Source organism: Pezoporus flaviventris, unplaced genomic scaffold (assembly GCF_033815535.1).
Source record: "Pezoporus flaviventris isolate CSIRO_AGI_PZ_B2104156 unplaced genomic scaffold, CSIRO_AGI_Pfla_v1 ptg000002l, whole genome shotgun sequence".
Taxonomy (NCBI): Eukaryota; Metazoa; Chordata; class Aves; order Psittaciformes; family Psittacidae; genus Pezoporus; species Pezoporus flaviventris.
The window spans coordinates 84363170-84376504 of record NW_026892550.1 but is presented as its reverse complement, the minus strand read 5'-3'; the positions used below and the strand labels follow the sequence as shown (position 1 = coordinate 84376504).

Here is a 13335-nt window from a genome sequence, read left to right as displayed (position 1 = left end):
TTGAAGGGTGTTAGGCAAAACTTAATGAGTAAATATTTAGCAGTTCCAGCTGGGTTTACGCAGAGTACCCTGTTTCAAGTGTCCCTGTCTTTGTTCAAACGGGGCATATCAACATGATATTAAACTTCCCATTGGAACTGCATTCTGATGGAAAGCGAGCATCTGGTAATTAACTTTCCAATTAGCTAATGTTGCATATGATGTTACCTGAAAGCATCAGTAAGCAAAACTATAAATACCAGTGATTTCTTTTACCAGCTGCTAGGACTACAGGTCACAGCAGCTGGTAAAATAACGAAGTATTTAAACTTATTTGACATACCTTCTGAGAACTTTGAAATTCTGTATAAATTTGTGTCCCTGAAAGTCAGCAAAGCAAGTTCTTCTGTGATAGCTTGTGATTATTTTTTATTTTGTTTATTAATTTCTTTTTTCCCCTGAGGTATAAGAATTTTTCCTATTTGTGCTGTAATTTTCCATGAAACCATTTCCCTTGGAAAAAGTCAGTGTTGTCAATAGCTATTTTCTACTTTTTCTTTCTAGTCTTGTTGCATTACCTCTCATCAAAATCTTAAGCCCAAGGGGAACTTTCATGTGCTGTATTAAAAATTATATATATATACCAGTATTGCTTCTGTATCTCAAGTGCTTAACTTTATGTGTGTAAATCTTTGCAGTCTTTAGAAATATTTCTCTCTCCCCCCTTTTTCAAGAAGCACTCCTTTCATGTGCAGCTTTATAGCGCTTTGTATTTACTGTGGATTTTGTACATAAAGCTAGTGCTGACAGTTTTCCTTATCATGTTTCTTTGCTCCTGTCCTTGGCAGTGAAAAGACTGTGTGAAGACTCGTTGCTTCTTTTTGTTGTTGTTGTTAACTATAACAAAGAAGCTTGCAATATACCAGGGCCTTTGGTCTTGTGCTATCTGAAATATGTTTGCCAAGGTAAAAATGCAGTCTTAACACTGAGCAAATAATGGCTTATCTGAGCCTGCCCCATTCATCTATAAATGCTTCAAAGTCTTCCCATTTAAATAGCTGAAAACTTCTACAGTGTATCCCCTTCATATTCGTTTTAGCATGGATTAGCAGTAGAAATGGTTTCTGGAAAAAGCTTGTTAAAGGGAGCAAGTATTGCTGTCATTCCAATGACCGCTGCTTCTGAAACCTTATCCTACACTTACGCGGGAGTGTGTTGGGTGGTATTTGTTACTCATCCTTGAGGCTCTGTGAGAAAGTTAAGAGCTGATTAAGCTTTTGTTGGATCTCTGAAGTCTATTTCCAAATGTACATTCAAGGAATATGATTATTCCTCCTCCCTCCTTCTCCAAGCCAACCAACCCACTGGAACTGTTGAGTGGGTGTTTTTTGGGTGTTTTTTGGGGGTTGTTTTTTGGATTTGGTGTGGAATGTTTTTGAAGGGTGGTGGGACTGTTGTTTTTAGTGCCCTTCTGGAAGCAGATTACAACATCTCTTATTTTTGTATGGAAGAGTGCTTTGAAAGTGAGGCTTAGTCTTTAAACTTCAGTGTTAGAGTACCCCAAATGAATTGTCATGCCCAAAAATGAGAACATGAGAACCCTTCTTGTCTAGCAATTTTTATGCTTCTTGCTGTTAGCAGGCAGAGGTGTGTGTTTATTAACTGTTGTTAAGTGGCTTTTGCTTTTTCTCCTTTACCAGGCTCCACGAGGCCCGCTCAGGAGACATTTGCAATGCCTGTGTCCTTTTGGTGAAAAGATGGAAAAAACTGCCAGCAGGATCCAAAAAAAACTGGAATCACGTTAGTCATTTATTTGTTCTCCACCCCAAAACTAACTAGCCTGTGCTTCAGTCCATCCTGTTAGAGAGGGGAGGTGCTAGTGAGAATTTGATGTTTTCTGTTTCTCGTCCCACCCTCAGCATCTCCAAGTCATTTCTGGAGTATTTGCTGTTACATGGCTCTTACCTGTCTTTGGTTTACGTGCAAATGGTGATTATGCAAGCCTGGGAGGGAGTCGCAGACTAGCTTGCTGTGTAATTCCTTGTTTTCACTTGGTCCAAAAGTCTCTTATGACACTCAAAACATTTCAGATTTGGCCTCTATCCAAAATTGGTTGCTTTTTTTAAATACTTTGAACAAGCAAGGTGACTTGCTCAAGCAACACATAAATCAGTGTCATTTAGTCAGATAATTACAATGACTAATATCTTGCAGCTATTGCCGCTCATATATTCTTTTTTGATACAGCTAATTCAGTTTGGGCCTAAGGCTGGGAAGATAATCAGAATTCTTTGTGTATGTTATAATCTTTATTCAAGAAACCTTGATGGGAATGGGAAGGAGAACTATGGTTATTGCTACCACTGCTTTTAATCAGAATTTAAATTGATGATTTCCAGGGCAAATGTTTGGCAGACACTCTTAACTGAACCCGTACTGGCTTAAACAAATGTTGTCTAACTAAACTGAAATTTCCAGAAATAGGAAAAGGGCTAAAGTTGAACTGAATGTGCTTTTTAAGCTAGTTTACTGCATTTTCCTACAGACCCAGCCTCTTGCAAAACAGATATAAGCGAAACATATGAGTGTTGGTGCACAGAACTGCTTTGGTTTAACTAAATTGGTTTTGAACACCTTCAGCTGGGTCAGTGCATGTACTTTGATTAGGGCAATATCTGGGCATGATGCAGAATTATGCATGCATTTTCTGTGTTCTAGGTGGTAGATGCCAGGGCTGGACCCAGTCTTAAAACAACATTGAAACCAAAGAAAATGAAAACCCTCTCTGGAAGCAGAATAAAGAGCAATCAAATCAGCAAACTGCAGAAGGAATTCAAGCGGCACAGTAAGTGGATCCAAATGGATTTTGGCAATAAACTTTAGCCTCCCTTAGCGTAGTTTACTGTTAACTGGCTGAGCTGAATCACCACCTAAATTCAGTTGTATGCTTACACATTTGGACACTCACTGTTCTCACACTCCCTTGTATTCCAAGGGCTCAGGAAGGGGGTGGAATGAGGAGGGAGAGCTGGTGTGCAGTGTGGGCTGTGGGGGGAATGGGAAGCCTGGCTTGAAAGTGTAGGCAATTGTAGGCATAAAGCTTATGCCCCATGGTTAAATGATGTGTCTCTAGAAAGAACTTCTTGGGCAAGACTCACTGAAACTAAAGTTGGAAGAGGGTTTTCCCCTGCTCTCAGTAATGCACTATGGCCATTTCAGCTCTTTTCCCAAGACGTAGTGTTCTGTTCCTAGCTCTGTCAGCCATTTTCTTCTATACATGTTTTCAGCCAAGGCTTTCTATTTAACCCAGATTTTTCCCTCCGGCTTTAAATTCATGCCATGTTTCCTCTCTACGGTTTCCTTACACCTTCCTCTGCCATTCTGTGATTTCTTTGCACCACCTCTTAGATTCTTCGAATAGATTTGGATTTGTAGCTTTCCAGCAAAGCCATCTGCCAGTTATACTCTAAATACATATTAGTACTTCAGGTTTTTCCTCTAAAGCAAACCTTCCAGCTCCTTACCTGTTACTGACCTGGTCTCCTCTCTCTTTCAATTATCGTACCTGGCCTGAAGGAAGAGTGCTGTAAAGAATCAGTATAGGTCCTGATGCGAAGGGCTTGTATCTCCTCATTCAGTGAGCTGTAGTTGATCTAATTGTGTTGCTTTAGGTACTAGAGATAATAACTATAAAGGTAGTCAAGTAGACCCTCTGTTGAGGTATGTGTCTGCACAGAGTCTGTAGTTCATAGTCTCGATCCAGCAAAAGCTCAACCTGTTGCATTAATGAGAAGAGCTTTGCAACTGAATGGGTGAAAAAGAACGTTTACAGTGAGAAAGTACTAGGTTTGAAGCACAGATCTTCATCATCTTCAAGGATCTTCAAGTGATTCCAGAGCAAGAATAGGATCTTTTCCAAAGGAAGGCCAGCATAGGCTATGTTTGAGAGCCAGGAACTGAAACCTCATCCTGAACCTCTTTTTCCCTTGTGTATGGGTTGTGTGCTCTGTCTCCCAAATGCTCATAGTCTCTACTGAAACTGGCAAGGGCAAGTGAAAAATGGGTTGAGGTTTTTCTTGTTAAAGTCTGTCTCTCTGTTCCCTATGTACATGTGACCTGTCAAAAGTCAGGAAGAGGGTAAGTCACTGGGTGCATGTCCTGATTCTTGTATTTATTCTTTCCCCTGCAGATTCTGATGCCCACAGCACCACTTCAAGTGCCTCTCCAGCTCAGTCACCCTGTTACAGTAACCAGTCTGATGATGGTTCTGACACAGAGATGAGCGCTGGGTCCAGTAGAACACCAGTTTTCTCCTTTTTAGATCTCACATATTGGAAAAGGTAAAAAGCAACAGAACGTGTGCTCTGTGCAGATAGCAATTCCCGTACACAGTGCTTGATTCTGCTGAACTTCATGAGTTTTAAGGATATATTTTAAGTTGCAGAGTATTATATAATGTCTGTCTGTGGAAAGAAATGCCATGTGTTTAAGGCATTTTCTTCATCTCCCTCCAGTTCCCTAAATACTAATACAGTTGCACTTAAGAGGTAGGAAAACCACAAGATTTTCTGGGAGCTGATGAGCTTGTTATCTTTTACTGCTTGTTGTGACACAGTAAGCCCTTGTTCAGTTATTGCTTTATTGAAATTGTTACTTTGCTGCTTCCTCTCAAATCATGTTTGCAAGTGCATTGTAGTCAAGGTCAGTTCAGCCCAGATAGCTGAGTATGTGAAACTTCCCTGGGAAGCAAAATGGGAGATGTAGTTTTCTATAGACATGGGTTTGGATTTGTATTACTTTGTTGGGTTTTATTTTTCTTAAAGTGGTGTTGTGGATTTAGACACAGACTTATTTTCTCCCTGAGGAGGTTTTTCCCTCTTATCCCTGAGCCAGAGGCTCAGAAAAGTTATGTTTTGGGTCAGACTGATTTTTTCTTTTTTTTTTTTTTAATTTCTGTAAATTCTCTATATTCTAAACACACACACAAACTATCTGTGTCTCTCCCTGCCATTTCTTCCAGGCAAAAAGTCTGCTGTGGAATTATTTACAAAGGGCGTTTTGGGGAAGTTCTCATAGACACTCATCTCTTCAAACCTTGCTGTAGCAATAAAAAGTCCACCACTGAAAAGCCAGAACAAGAAGGACCGCAATCTCCAGCAATCTCTACCCAGGAGGAGTGGTGACTTCCTTGGATAGCTGCAGAAGGTTATACAGATCCTCTTTTTCTCTGGAAAAATACTAGAAAAGTGACTTGACTTTGGACACCTGCTATGCTGCCAAAAGACTATTCCCTAGAACTGTTTTTTTGGGTTTTAGTGCTACAATTCCACAAACTCTGAAGCCAGTTTATATCCTTTCAGAAAGACTGTATATAATATTTAAGATTCTATGGAACACTTAGCAAAGCTGAATGCTGCTGCAAGGTTGTCGAATCTTTTCTCCCCTTCTTCCCCCTTGCTTCACTAGTGAATTTGAGGGTGGGGTTTTGTATATTGAAAGTATATGTAGTTCGTGTTCCTGTATTGACAGAAGCAGTGGTTGTAAGGCTTTTTTTTTTAAGTTTGTTGGTAACCTCCCTTAAACCCCCAAGAAAATATTTCATTCTTAGACATGAATGAGTCAATGAGATGAGCTAATACATAGAAATGATATGTCACCTCTCTAGCTATATAAATATATATTTTTAAAGGTGTGGAGATCTCGCCCTATACTACTGACGTAACAAAGACAATTATTTCATCCCCCCTATGTGACAGACTGGCAAACTGCAGACATCTCTACTACAAATGGTAGCTATCTGAGAAGGCCCCCAACATAAAGTGCCCTTCAAGAAGGGGTGGGAGGGAGATTTACCCAAGTCCTAAACATAGTGAGATGGGAGGCTACTTTGGTTTAACCCAGTGGCAAACACCCTGGGCTTCATATTGTAACTGACTGGCAATTAGAGGTGGACCAAGAAAACATCTTGATGCCCAAGTTAGGTATAAGTGATGGCCAAAACTTAATAACTGCTATCTGCTGGCCCAGTGCAGCTGAAATGTGTCCACAGATCAGACTTTCTGCTGGTTTGTGACCTGACACAAGAACCAGACCCCTTGATAAGCAAATCAGGTTCTGGTCCACAATCTGAGTGCAGCTTGGGGTCTGGATTCATGATTGCTGTTTTGGAACACTTCCCCTGCAGTGCTTCTTTGTGTTTGGATTTGGGGTTTGTTTTTTTGTTTGTTTGTTTGTTTAAACAGATCAATTCTTTTGTGAATGCAGAGTATGAAAAGTTGTGTTAAGAATGGTGCTGTGCTGAATCGAGGCAGCTCTGTTTGCATATGTGATCAAAAGGTAGTATTTCTTACATGGTTCCCAGACAAAGTTGTGTGCCATCCATTGTGACACACCTTCAAACTCCATTTTGCCTGTAGGGTGGAAGCAGCTTCCTGAAGAGTGTGCTGCAGATTTAGCTCCCAATTGCTTTATGTTCTTTTTATGAAGGTTTAATTTGTATAAGCTGGGAATTCTGCTTTTTCATTTGTTTGCTTCTGTTTTGGGGGGAGGGGGGATTTTCCTTACTGTTAATCTCTTGGGATATTCTACGATGGATTGTTACAGGCTTCCCTTTCTGCGAGAGTCATCAGCATAATACTGTGGTGGGTAGGGCTTAGGACTGGATTTCCATGTAGTCTCGCTTCCTGAAATGGGAATGATTATCAAATTAAAACATAGGTAGGGAAAGATGTGCAGGTTTAAAGAGAAGCCTCTACCCTCAAAGCTTGTTTCTTCCTTAATTTTCCCTCTCTTTCTGTTGGGTAAGCCAACCTCAGGAGAGAAAGGACAACTAGGATAAGCAGGGTTTTGACATATCGCAGCCTTACAGCTTTCATTGGCCTTTGCTTTTCCTAAGCTCCCTGAGATTCTGAAGGGAGGAGAAAGCTGCCTGCCTTGCTTTCATCTGCAACCAAATAGAACCATTCAGGTTGGAAAATACCTGTAATACCATCAAGTCCAACCATGGATATAATGGCTACTTGCTTGAACAATGGCTTAACTGGGTTGGTTGTGTTTATTAGGGGCTTGAGCAAGAGTTCTAGCTGTTTTTTGCAGACACCTGCTTTCATTTCAGTTTGTCTTCTCAGCATCAGTAATTCCATACACCTAAGGCTGCAGTGTTGGTGGTAGGATGTGCTCTGATATGGATCATCTCTTCTGTATTTATTTATTTATTGCTAGATTTCAATCACCAACTGCTTCCCCTACTCCCTCCCACCTCTTCCATTCCTGGTAGTAATGCAAACATGAACTGTATGTAGTCATGCACTTTGTATTAATGTATTAGAAATCTATGGAACCTGTTTTGTACTTTTATACTGTTCAGACACCTGTAATCCAAACTTTTTTTTACTAGGTTAATGAATAAATTTAGACTTATTTAGAAAATCATTTCTCTGTTTATTTCAGCTCTGTTCCATTACTGAGACTAGGTGTTTAAACCAGCTCAGGCAGCCTGTGTTTCTGTTTGAACAAGACTGTTTTTGAGGGGGCAGGAGGGGAAATTCTCTTCCTATTTAATTTGGAAAGAGGAGCAGAGGAAGGGAAGGAGATGGTGTTTATTAAGATAGACAGCTATCTTGGGGCAGCATCACAGAGTTTTTCCCTTGGCACTGCATGTGTCAGGCATTCCTTTACTGGGAATGGGTGGTGCTTACATTCCGGGGGGGCATGCTCTCTGTCTAGCTCATCGGCCCTCAGCAAAGGCCAGCTCAAGCAATGGTGTTCAAGGGTTGGTGCTGACAGTATTTGGAAAGCTCCCTTTACAGATCCAGCCAAGTCAGTGGAACAGACTAGTGCCGCTCGGCTGGAGCCTTGAGCGCTTCTTCCCGCGACAGGCGTAGTCAGCTGGATAGGCTCCAGCAGACTGGTGGGAGCAAGGTCTCTGGCAGGAGGTGGCAGTGAGTAACTGTGTCTAGAAGATGAGGCTGTTCCCCGATAATGGGGAAAACATTGCAGCTTGAAGCATGATGGCTTGTTCAAGGGATTATTTTGGACTTTGGTGGAGTCACTGATTTATTCCTGCTGATTTAATGGTGGTCTTCTTATAAATCAAGCACAATGATATCCAGAGATTCATGTAGAAATTATACTGGGGAAAGCTCTGCATAGACCGCAAGGCCATGTGGTTTTGGTACATTAGCATCTATTTTAGTTATATTTACATTATCTGCTGTAGGTGCCTAACATGCCTTGGGTGGGATTGCATCCACCTAAAATGAAAACCTCTGTAGAGTTATTGAAGAGAAGCAGTTACACCAAAAAGCAGTTTAAAGCAGGCGAACCCATGTGTATCCCACTCTTTGCAACTTCCACCTTTTTTCACATCATGAATTCCTTTTCCCCCTCTTCTACACTGATGCTGCATGCCAGTGACTACAGGTACTGTCTGGGAAACCTCTGGGTGCTGAGAACATCAGTGTTGATGAACAGAGGGGCAGGTAACCTCATGGAGGGGTACAGCTGTGGAAGTAGCCCACCTGTGGAGGAGGAAGCTCCTGTGAAACACTGGGGTGGCAGGACTTGCAATCTTCAGAGCAATGTGAAATTAAATCCAGTGTCAAATTCTGTTTCACCTGAATCAGCTGCCACAATGGCAAGTGTGACATGTGCTAAAATACCTGGCAGTGCAAGCATTGTAAAGGTGCTTTATGGGGGATTGTATGATACTCCACAGATGAAAAGAGCAAGGCATATGACAAGGTATTTTGTTGAAGGTCACCAGTGGACAGGGAGCAGCTCCATGATTTCCAGTGCCTGAGCTGAGCATCTGGTGCTGCTGAAGAGGCAATGGCAGGTTCTCTGCTTTTGTATTGTGCTGCATGAAGTGTAATTTTTCTTTCTCTGTGACTGCTACAGCACTGAGCCTCTTGCCTCCTTTCTGAGCAGATTGCTGGGTGCCAACCAGCCCCAGGGACTGAACAGTTCCAACTCTTCCAAACTCATGTAAATAGAGTGTGCTGGGCTGCATCAAAGGGAGGAGCCTGGCCAGCAGGTCAAAGTGGGGGATTCTCTCCCTCTGCTCTCATGAGATCCCACCTGCAGTACTGCATTCAGCTCTGGGGCCTCCAATACCTGGAGCAGAGAAAGTTCCTGGGAGACCGATACTTAAAGGGCAACCTACAGGAAAGCTGAAGGAGGACTTTTTACAAGGGTTGTATTGACAGGACAAGGGGGGGATGGCTTTAAACTGACAGAGGGGAGAGTTATATACTAGGAAAAAATTCTTCACTATGAGCGTGGTGAGAGACTGGAGCAGGCTGCCCAGAGGAGCTGTGGATACCCTGATCAAGCTGGTCTAGTGGAAGGTGTCCCTGCCCATGGCAGGGGCAGCTTTAAGGTCCCTTCCAACCCAGACTGTTCTGTGATGTAAGAAAAAGGGAAGCTCCTTCTAAATGGTTCTTGTGGCACAGAATGTGATTATTAGGTTGTCCAGATAAGGGTAAGAGCAGTTATGCCATTTATCACAAAGAATTTAGGTTCTGTTTTTCTTTTATGCTTATTAGTGAGCGTTATTTGGAGGATATTTTCTAATGCATCTGAGGGCAAGGTTATCACTGTATGAGATGCTGATGTTTTGCCATAGCATCCTGCCCAGTATAAGATTGACTGGGAAGGGACAGACTGCTGGCTGCCCTAAACCTTCCACCCTGGGCATGGCAAAGGACTGATGATGATCCCGCTCAGCCTCTACCCTCCGGGCTGGCTGCAGGCTTCACCACAGACACCACTTCAAGCAGCTCAGCAAGAACCTGTCCCCAGGTCTCTGCTGAAGCCCAGCACAGGACAGGGAGAGCTGGAAATGGACGGGAAACGGGGTTGTTGTGGGTGAGACTTCTTGGAAACCTGAGGTGTGGGCACTGGGCTCTTTGGCGGCTGCAGAGGGATGGGGTGCAGGTGGCTCTTACCGCTGACCTCGGCAGCGTGCGGGATGATACCGGGGAAGATGCGGCCGCTTATGAGGCGGTTTAAAGGCCTCGGTACCCAAGGCCAGGAGGCTGAGCAGCCGCGTGCTTTGCTCGGTCGGGAGGTGGGGTCCCTCCGCGGTGCGGCGGCCGAGCCGGGGGGTCCCTCAGGCTGCCGGCGGCCGCGAGGTGGAGCTGCCCCGCCCGGTGGCGCTGGGCGCTCGGTGGTCAGCGCGGGTGCAGCGGGTGTCAGACCCCACGGCGTGCCCCGGCAGCCCCCTGCTCAGCCCGGGGGTTGGTGGAGCTTCCCGTGAGCCCGCTCAGGAGTGGGCAGGAGCCCGAGTCACCGGTGTTCGAGGCTGCGCTCCGCACCGACCCGGCCCGCCACAGAAAGGGAACAAGACCCTCCTCCTCAGTCATGTGCGGAGGGAGGCAGAACCAGTGCACACGGGGCTGGGCCCTCCACTGCTTTCCCTCCCAGCGAAGAGGTGCAGCCTGAAGCTAACCAAGTGAATCGGTTGGCAGGTCACAAACTCATAGAATAGTTTGGGTTGGAAGGGCCTTAGAGATCAGCTGGTCCCAGCTCCGTGCCATGGGCAGGGACACCTTCCACTAGACACATCCAACTGGCTGTATGGGTTGTAGTTGCAGGAAGCTGGTTGTTCATAGCTCTTCCTTGCTGCCTGGGTTCAGAAAAGCATGTGAGTGCATGATGTTAAAAGAAAGGCACAGCACTTGGGCAAAGAAGGCTGGTTACTGGATGTGGGACCCGTTTCTGAGGAGGAGCAGCCAGACAGAGGTCGGGGCACACCACGAGTGAGGGCAAGAGGCCAAGGAAGAGAGAGCGCCTGAGCCTCTTTGTTCACAAGGAGTTTCAGAGCACTTGTATGGCTAAGAGTACCAGCCTGGCTTGGGAAGGCTCCACTGTGCCTGTAGGTAATACTTCCAGAGTTACATATAGACCTGTGGTGGCTATTAAGGCACTCTAACAGTAGCTTCAAGGCTCTGGGAGGTGCTTTTTTGTTGCCTCGGAGATTTTACCTGACATCAGGAGCATAAAGTAACTGTTCAGGTTCTAGTTTAATCGTTGTGTGTATTCTGTTTTAATAATGGTCCTTATGTGGCTCTTCAGGTGAGGATTCTCGTGGCTCCAAGGCTCTTGAGAAGAGGTGCAGAGGGAGCAGAGAGCATGGTGAGCCTCAGTGGTGCTTGGCACAGATCAAGGGCTGATCCCAGTTAGCCAGCTTGAGTCTGGACACCACAAGGTGTTGACGGTTCGATCAGGCTCAGTGTTGTATGCTCTAACTGATGTGCAAGTGTTCAGAGTAGTGATAAGCAAGTTAGGGAATCACCATGCCTTCTTGAGCATTCTGGCTTGGTCTTGCCGCTGTCCTTCATCCTTCTACAGCTTAAGAACCAGGCTGTGGTGAGGAGGGAAGGGGCAGTGCTTCCAGTCTGTTGAAATGATCACGGAAAGCTTATGTGGCAGGGAAGGAAGTGGCTGGGTATTTTGTCTGGATAACTGGAGCTGGCCTGTGTGGTGATATGGAGCAGCTTCTCCTCACTCCCTCTCTTTCTCTCCCTGCCACCTTCCTACTTCTAGAAGGCAGTTTGGGGCAGAATGAGACAAGCTTAAAAACACTTTGGGGAGGTGGTGTTAATGTTTTTTATGGAAATGGAGATGCCTGTCATTAAATACCTTTTAGGAAGGGGTGTTAAATGGTAGGCTGTTTCTTCACTGTGGAGCAGGAAAGTAAAACTCCAGACTTCACACCTCCACAGGCCCTTTGCTTGGGTATTGCTTGTTGTCCTCTAAATGAACACTTAAGAACCAAGAAGAGCAAACCAGCTGAAACTCTTCAAGCACTGTTCCCTGTGCTCTCCCCACCCTGCACTTTGATGTCTAACTAGGAGGGGGGTGAAAAGTAAGAACATGGAAACCTCGGTATTATTATAGCAGCATATATAATAATGTATAGAATATTATATATTATTATAGTTGTTGCCTGGTAACAACACTTTTGTGAAGGACCTCGTGCATGTTTTCACATAAACTCTTATTTTCAGATTGTAAAACTCAGCCATAAAGTTCACCTCCTTGCTGACACCAGGCACTTAAGGTTTGACTATAAGCACTTCAGTCAAGCAAATTTCCAGTTAAAGCAAAGCCCTCAAAATCTTTCTTATCTATTCTAATTCTAATTTGCTTTTTCTGCAGTCTCTGCACTTGAAAGTACAGAGTAGCTATGTGAAATTATAATAAGCATGCTCTATAGGTTTCTGAATGGAATTAAATGAAATGAACAACTAAAAATGTTTGCAGAGAGGTGAAAATCCATTGCCAAGCCGGGTTTGCACGCTTACTCACAGCCACAGATAAACCTTTCCTGGCAAATGTTTCTGTTTGCCTCCCTCAAAAGCTTCTATAGTGAAGTATTTGCAGTATCCCGAGAGAACAAAGATTATGATGAGTGTGTTTAGCTGCACTGTAAATAAACTGAGGATAAAATGAATTTGTTTAAAGGCAGAGCACTACAACATGCACATTTCCTTGTAACACTAGACTTCATTTCTAGCTATCTCAGGCACCATTATTGAAGGAGGCAATTCTAGGAAATGCACCAAAAATCTTAGCTTGGGAACATTTTAAGGGTGTCCAGAAATCCACCCCTCAGATACATTTTGAAAAACCTCTGTATGGCACCAGTCAGGGCCATGCTGAATCATGGAACAGTTTGGGTTGGAAGGGACCTTCAAAGCTCATCTAGTCTGATCCCCCTGCAGGGAGCAGGGACATCTTCAACTAGATCAGGTTGCCCAGAACCACAACCAGCCTGGCCTTGAATGTCTCCAGGGATGGGGCATCCACCATGCCCACTGCCTCAACAAAAAATACTTTGAAAGTGCCTAAATTGGTGCAGTTGGCTACAGAACACCCTCTGTGCTCGTTTCAGTATGCTCTCAGGGTCTCACCTCATGGAGAAATAGGAAATGCCCAGTTTGAGGAGCAGCAAGGGAATGTCCAGGCTATAGCAAGTCCAGTTAGACAACTACAAAAGGCTCATTGCCTTGGGAAGATCTAGCAAGTCTCTGTGAAAAATCCCAGCAGCACCAGACTGGGATTCTTTTGGTGGTGCACAAGGTCCCCAAACAGAGGCCACCCTGATGTTCCTCTCCAGCATGAGGTCTCTTTCAAAATCCCTTCAGAGGTCTGATGGACAGACATTTATATACATCACTTTTAATTCTGTGCCCAAAAATAAAGCTGTACTGAAACCAGTCAAGAGATAACTCTTTATTTTCTAACTGCCTCTTACATCCAACCACAAAACTGGCTTGAGTGATAAGATACAAACCTCACAATCTTCCTGCCTGACTCACAGTCACTTGTCAGAAACTGAACACCTCCCAG

The 13335-nt window shown here is 44.1% G+C and overlaps 1 protein-coding gene across 3 annotated transcripts in view; it reads left to right on the top strand.

Moving 5' to 3' along the window:
- SINHCAF (SIN3-HDAC complex associated factor) overlaps nt 1-7408 on the top strand; it is a 28023-nt gene extending 20615 nt beyond the window's left edge. For all 3 annotated transcript variants that reach the window (XM_061444826.1, XM_061444827.1, XM_061444828.1), the window contains exons 3-6: nt 1680-1779; nt 2698-2824; nt 4169-4319; nt 5000-7408. In XM_061444826.1, coding sequence (XP_061300810.1) covers nt 1680-1779; nt 2698-2824; nt 4169-4319; nt 5000-5162 — 541 coding nt within the window. In that variant the 3' untranslated portion in view covers nt 5163-7408. The remainder of the gene's footprint in view (nt 1-1679; nt 1780-2697; nt 2825-4168; nt 4320-4999) is intronic.
- The last annotated feature ends 5927 nt before the right edge of the window (nt 7409-13335 follow it).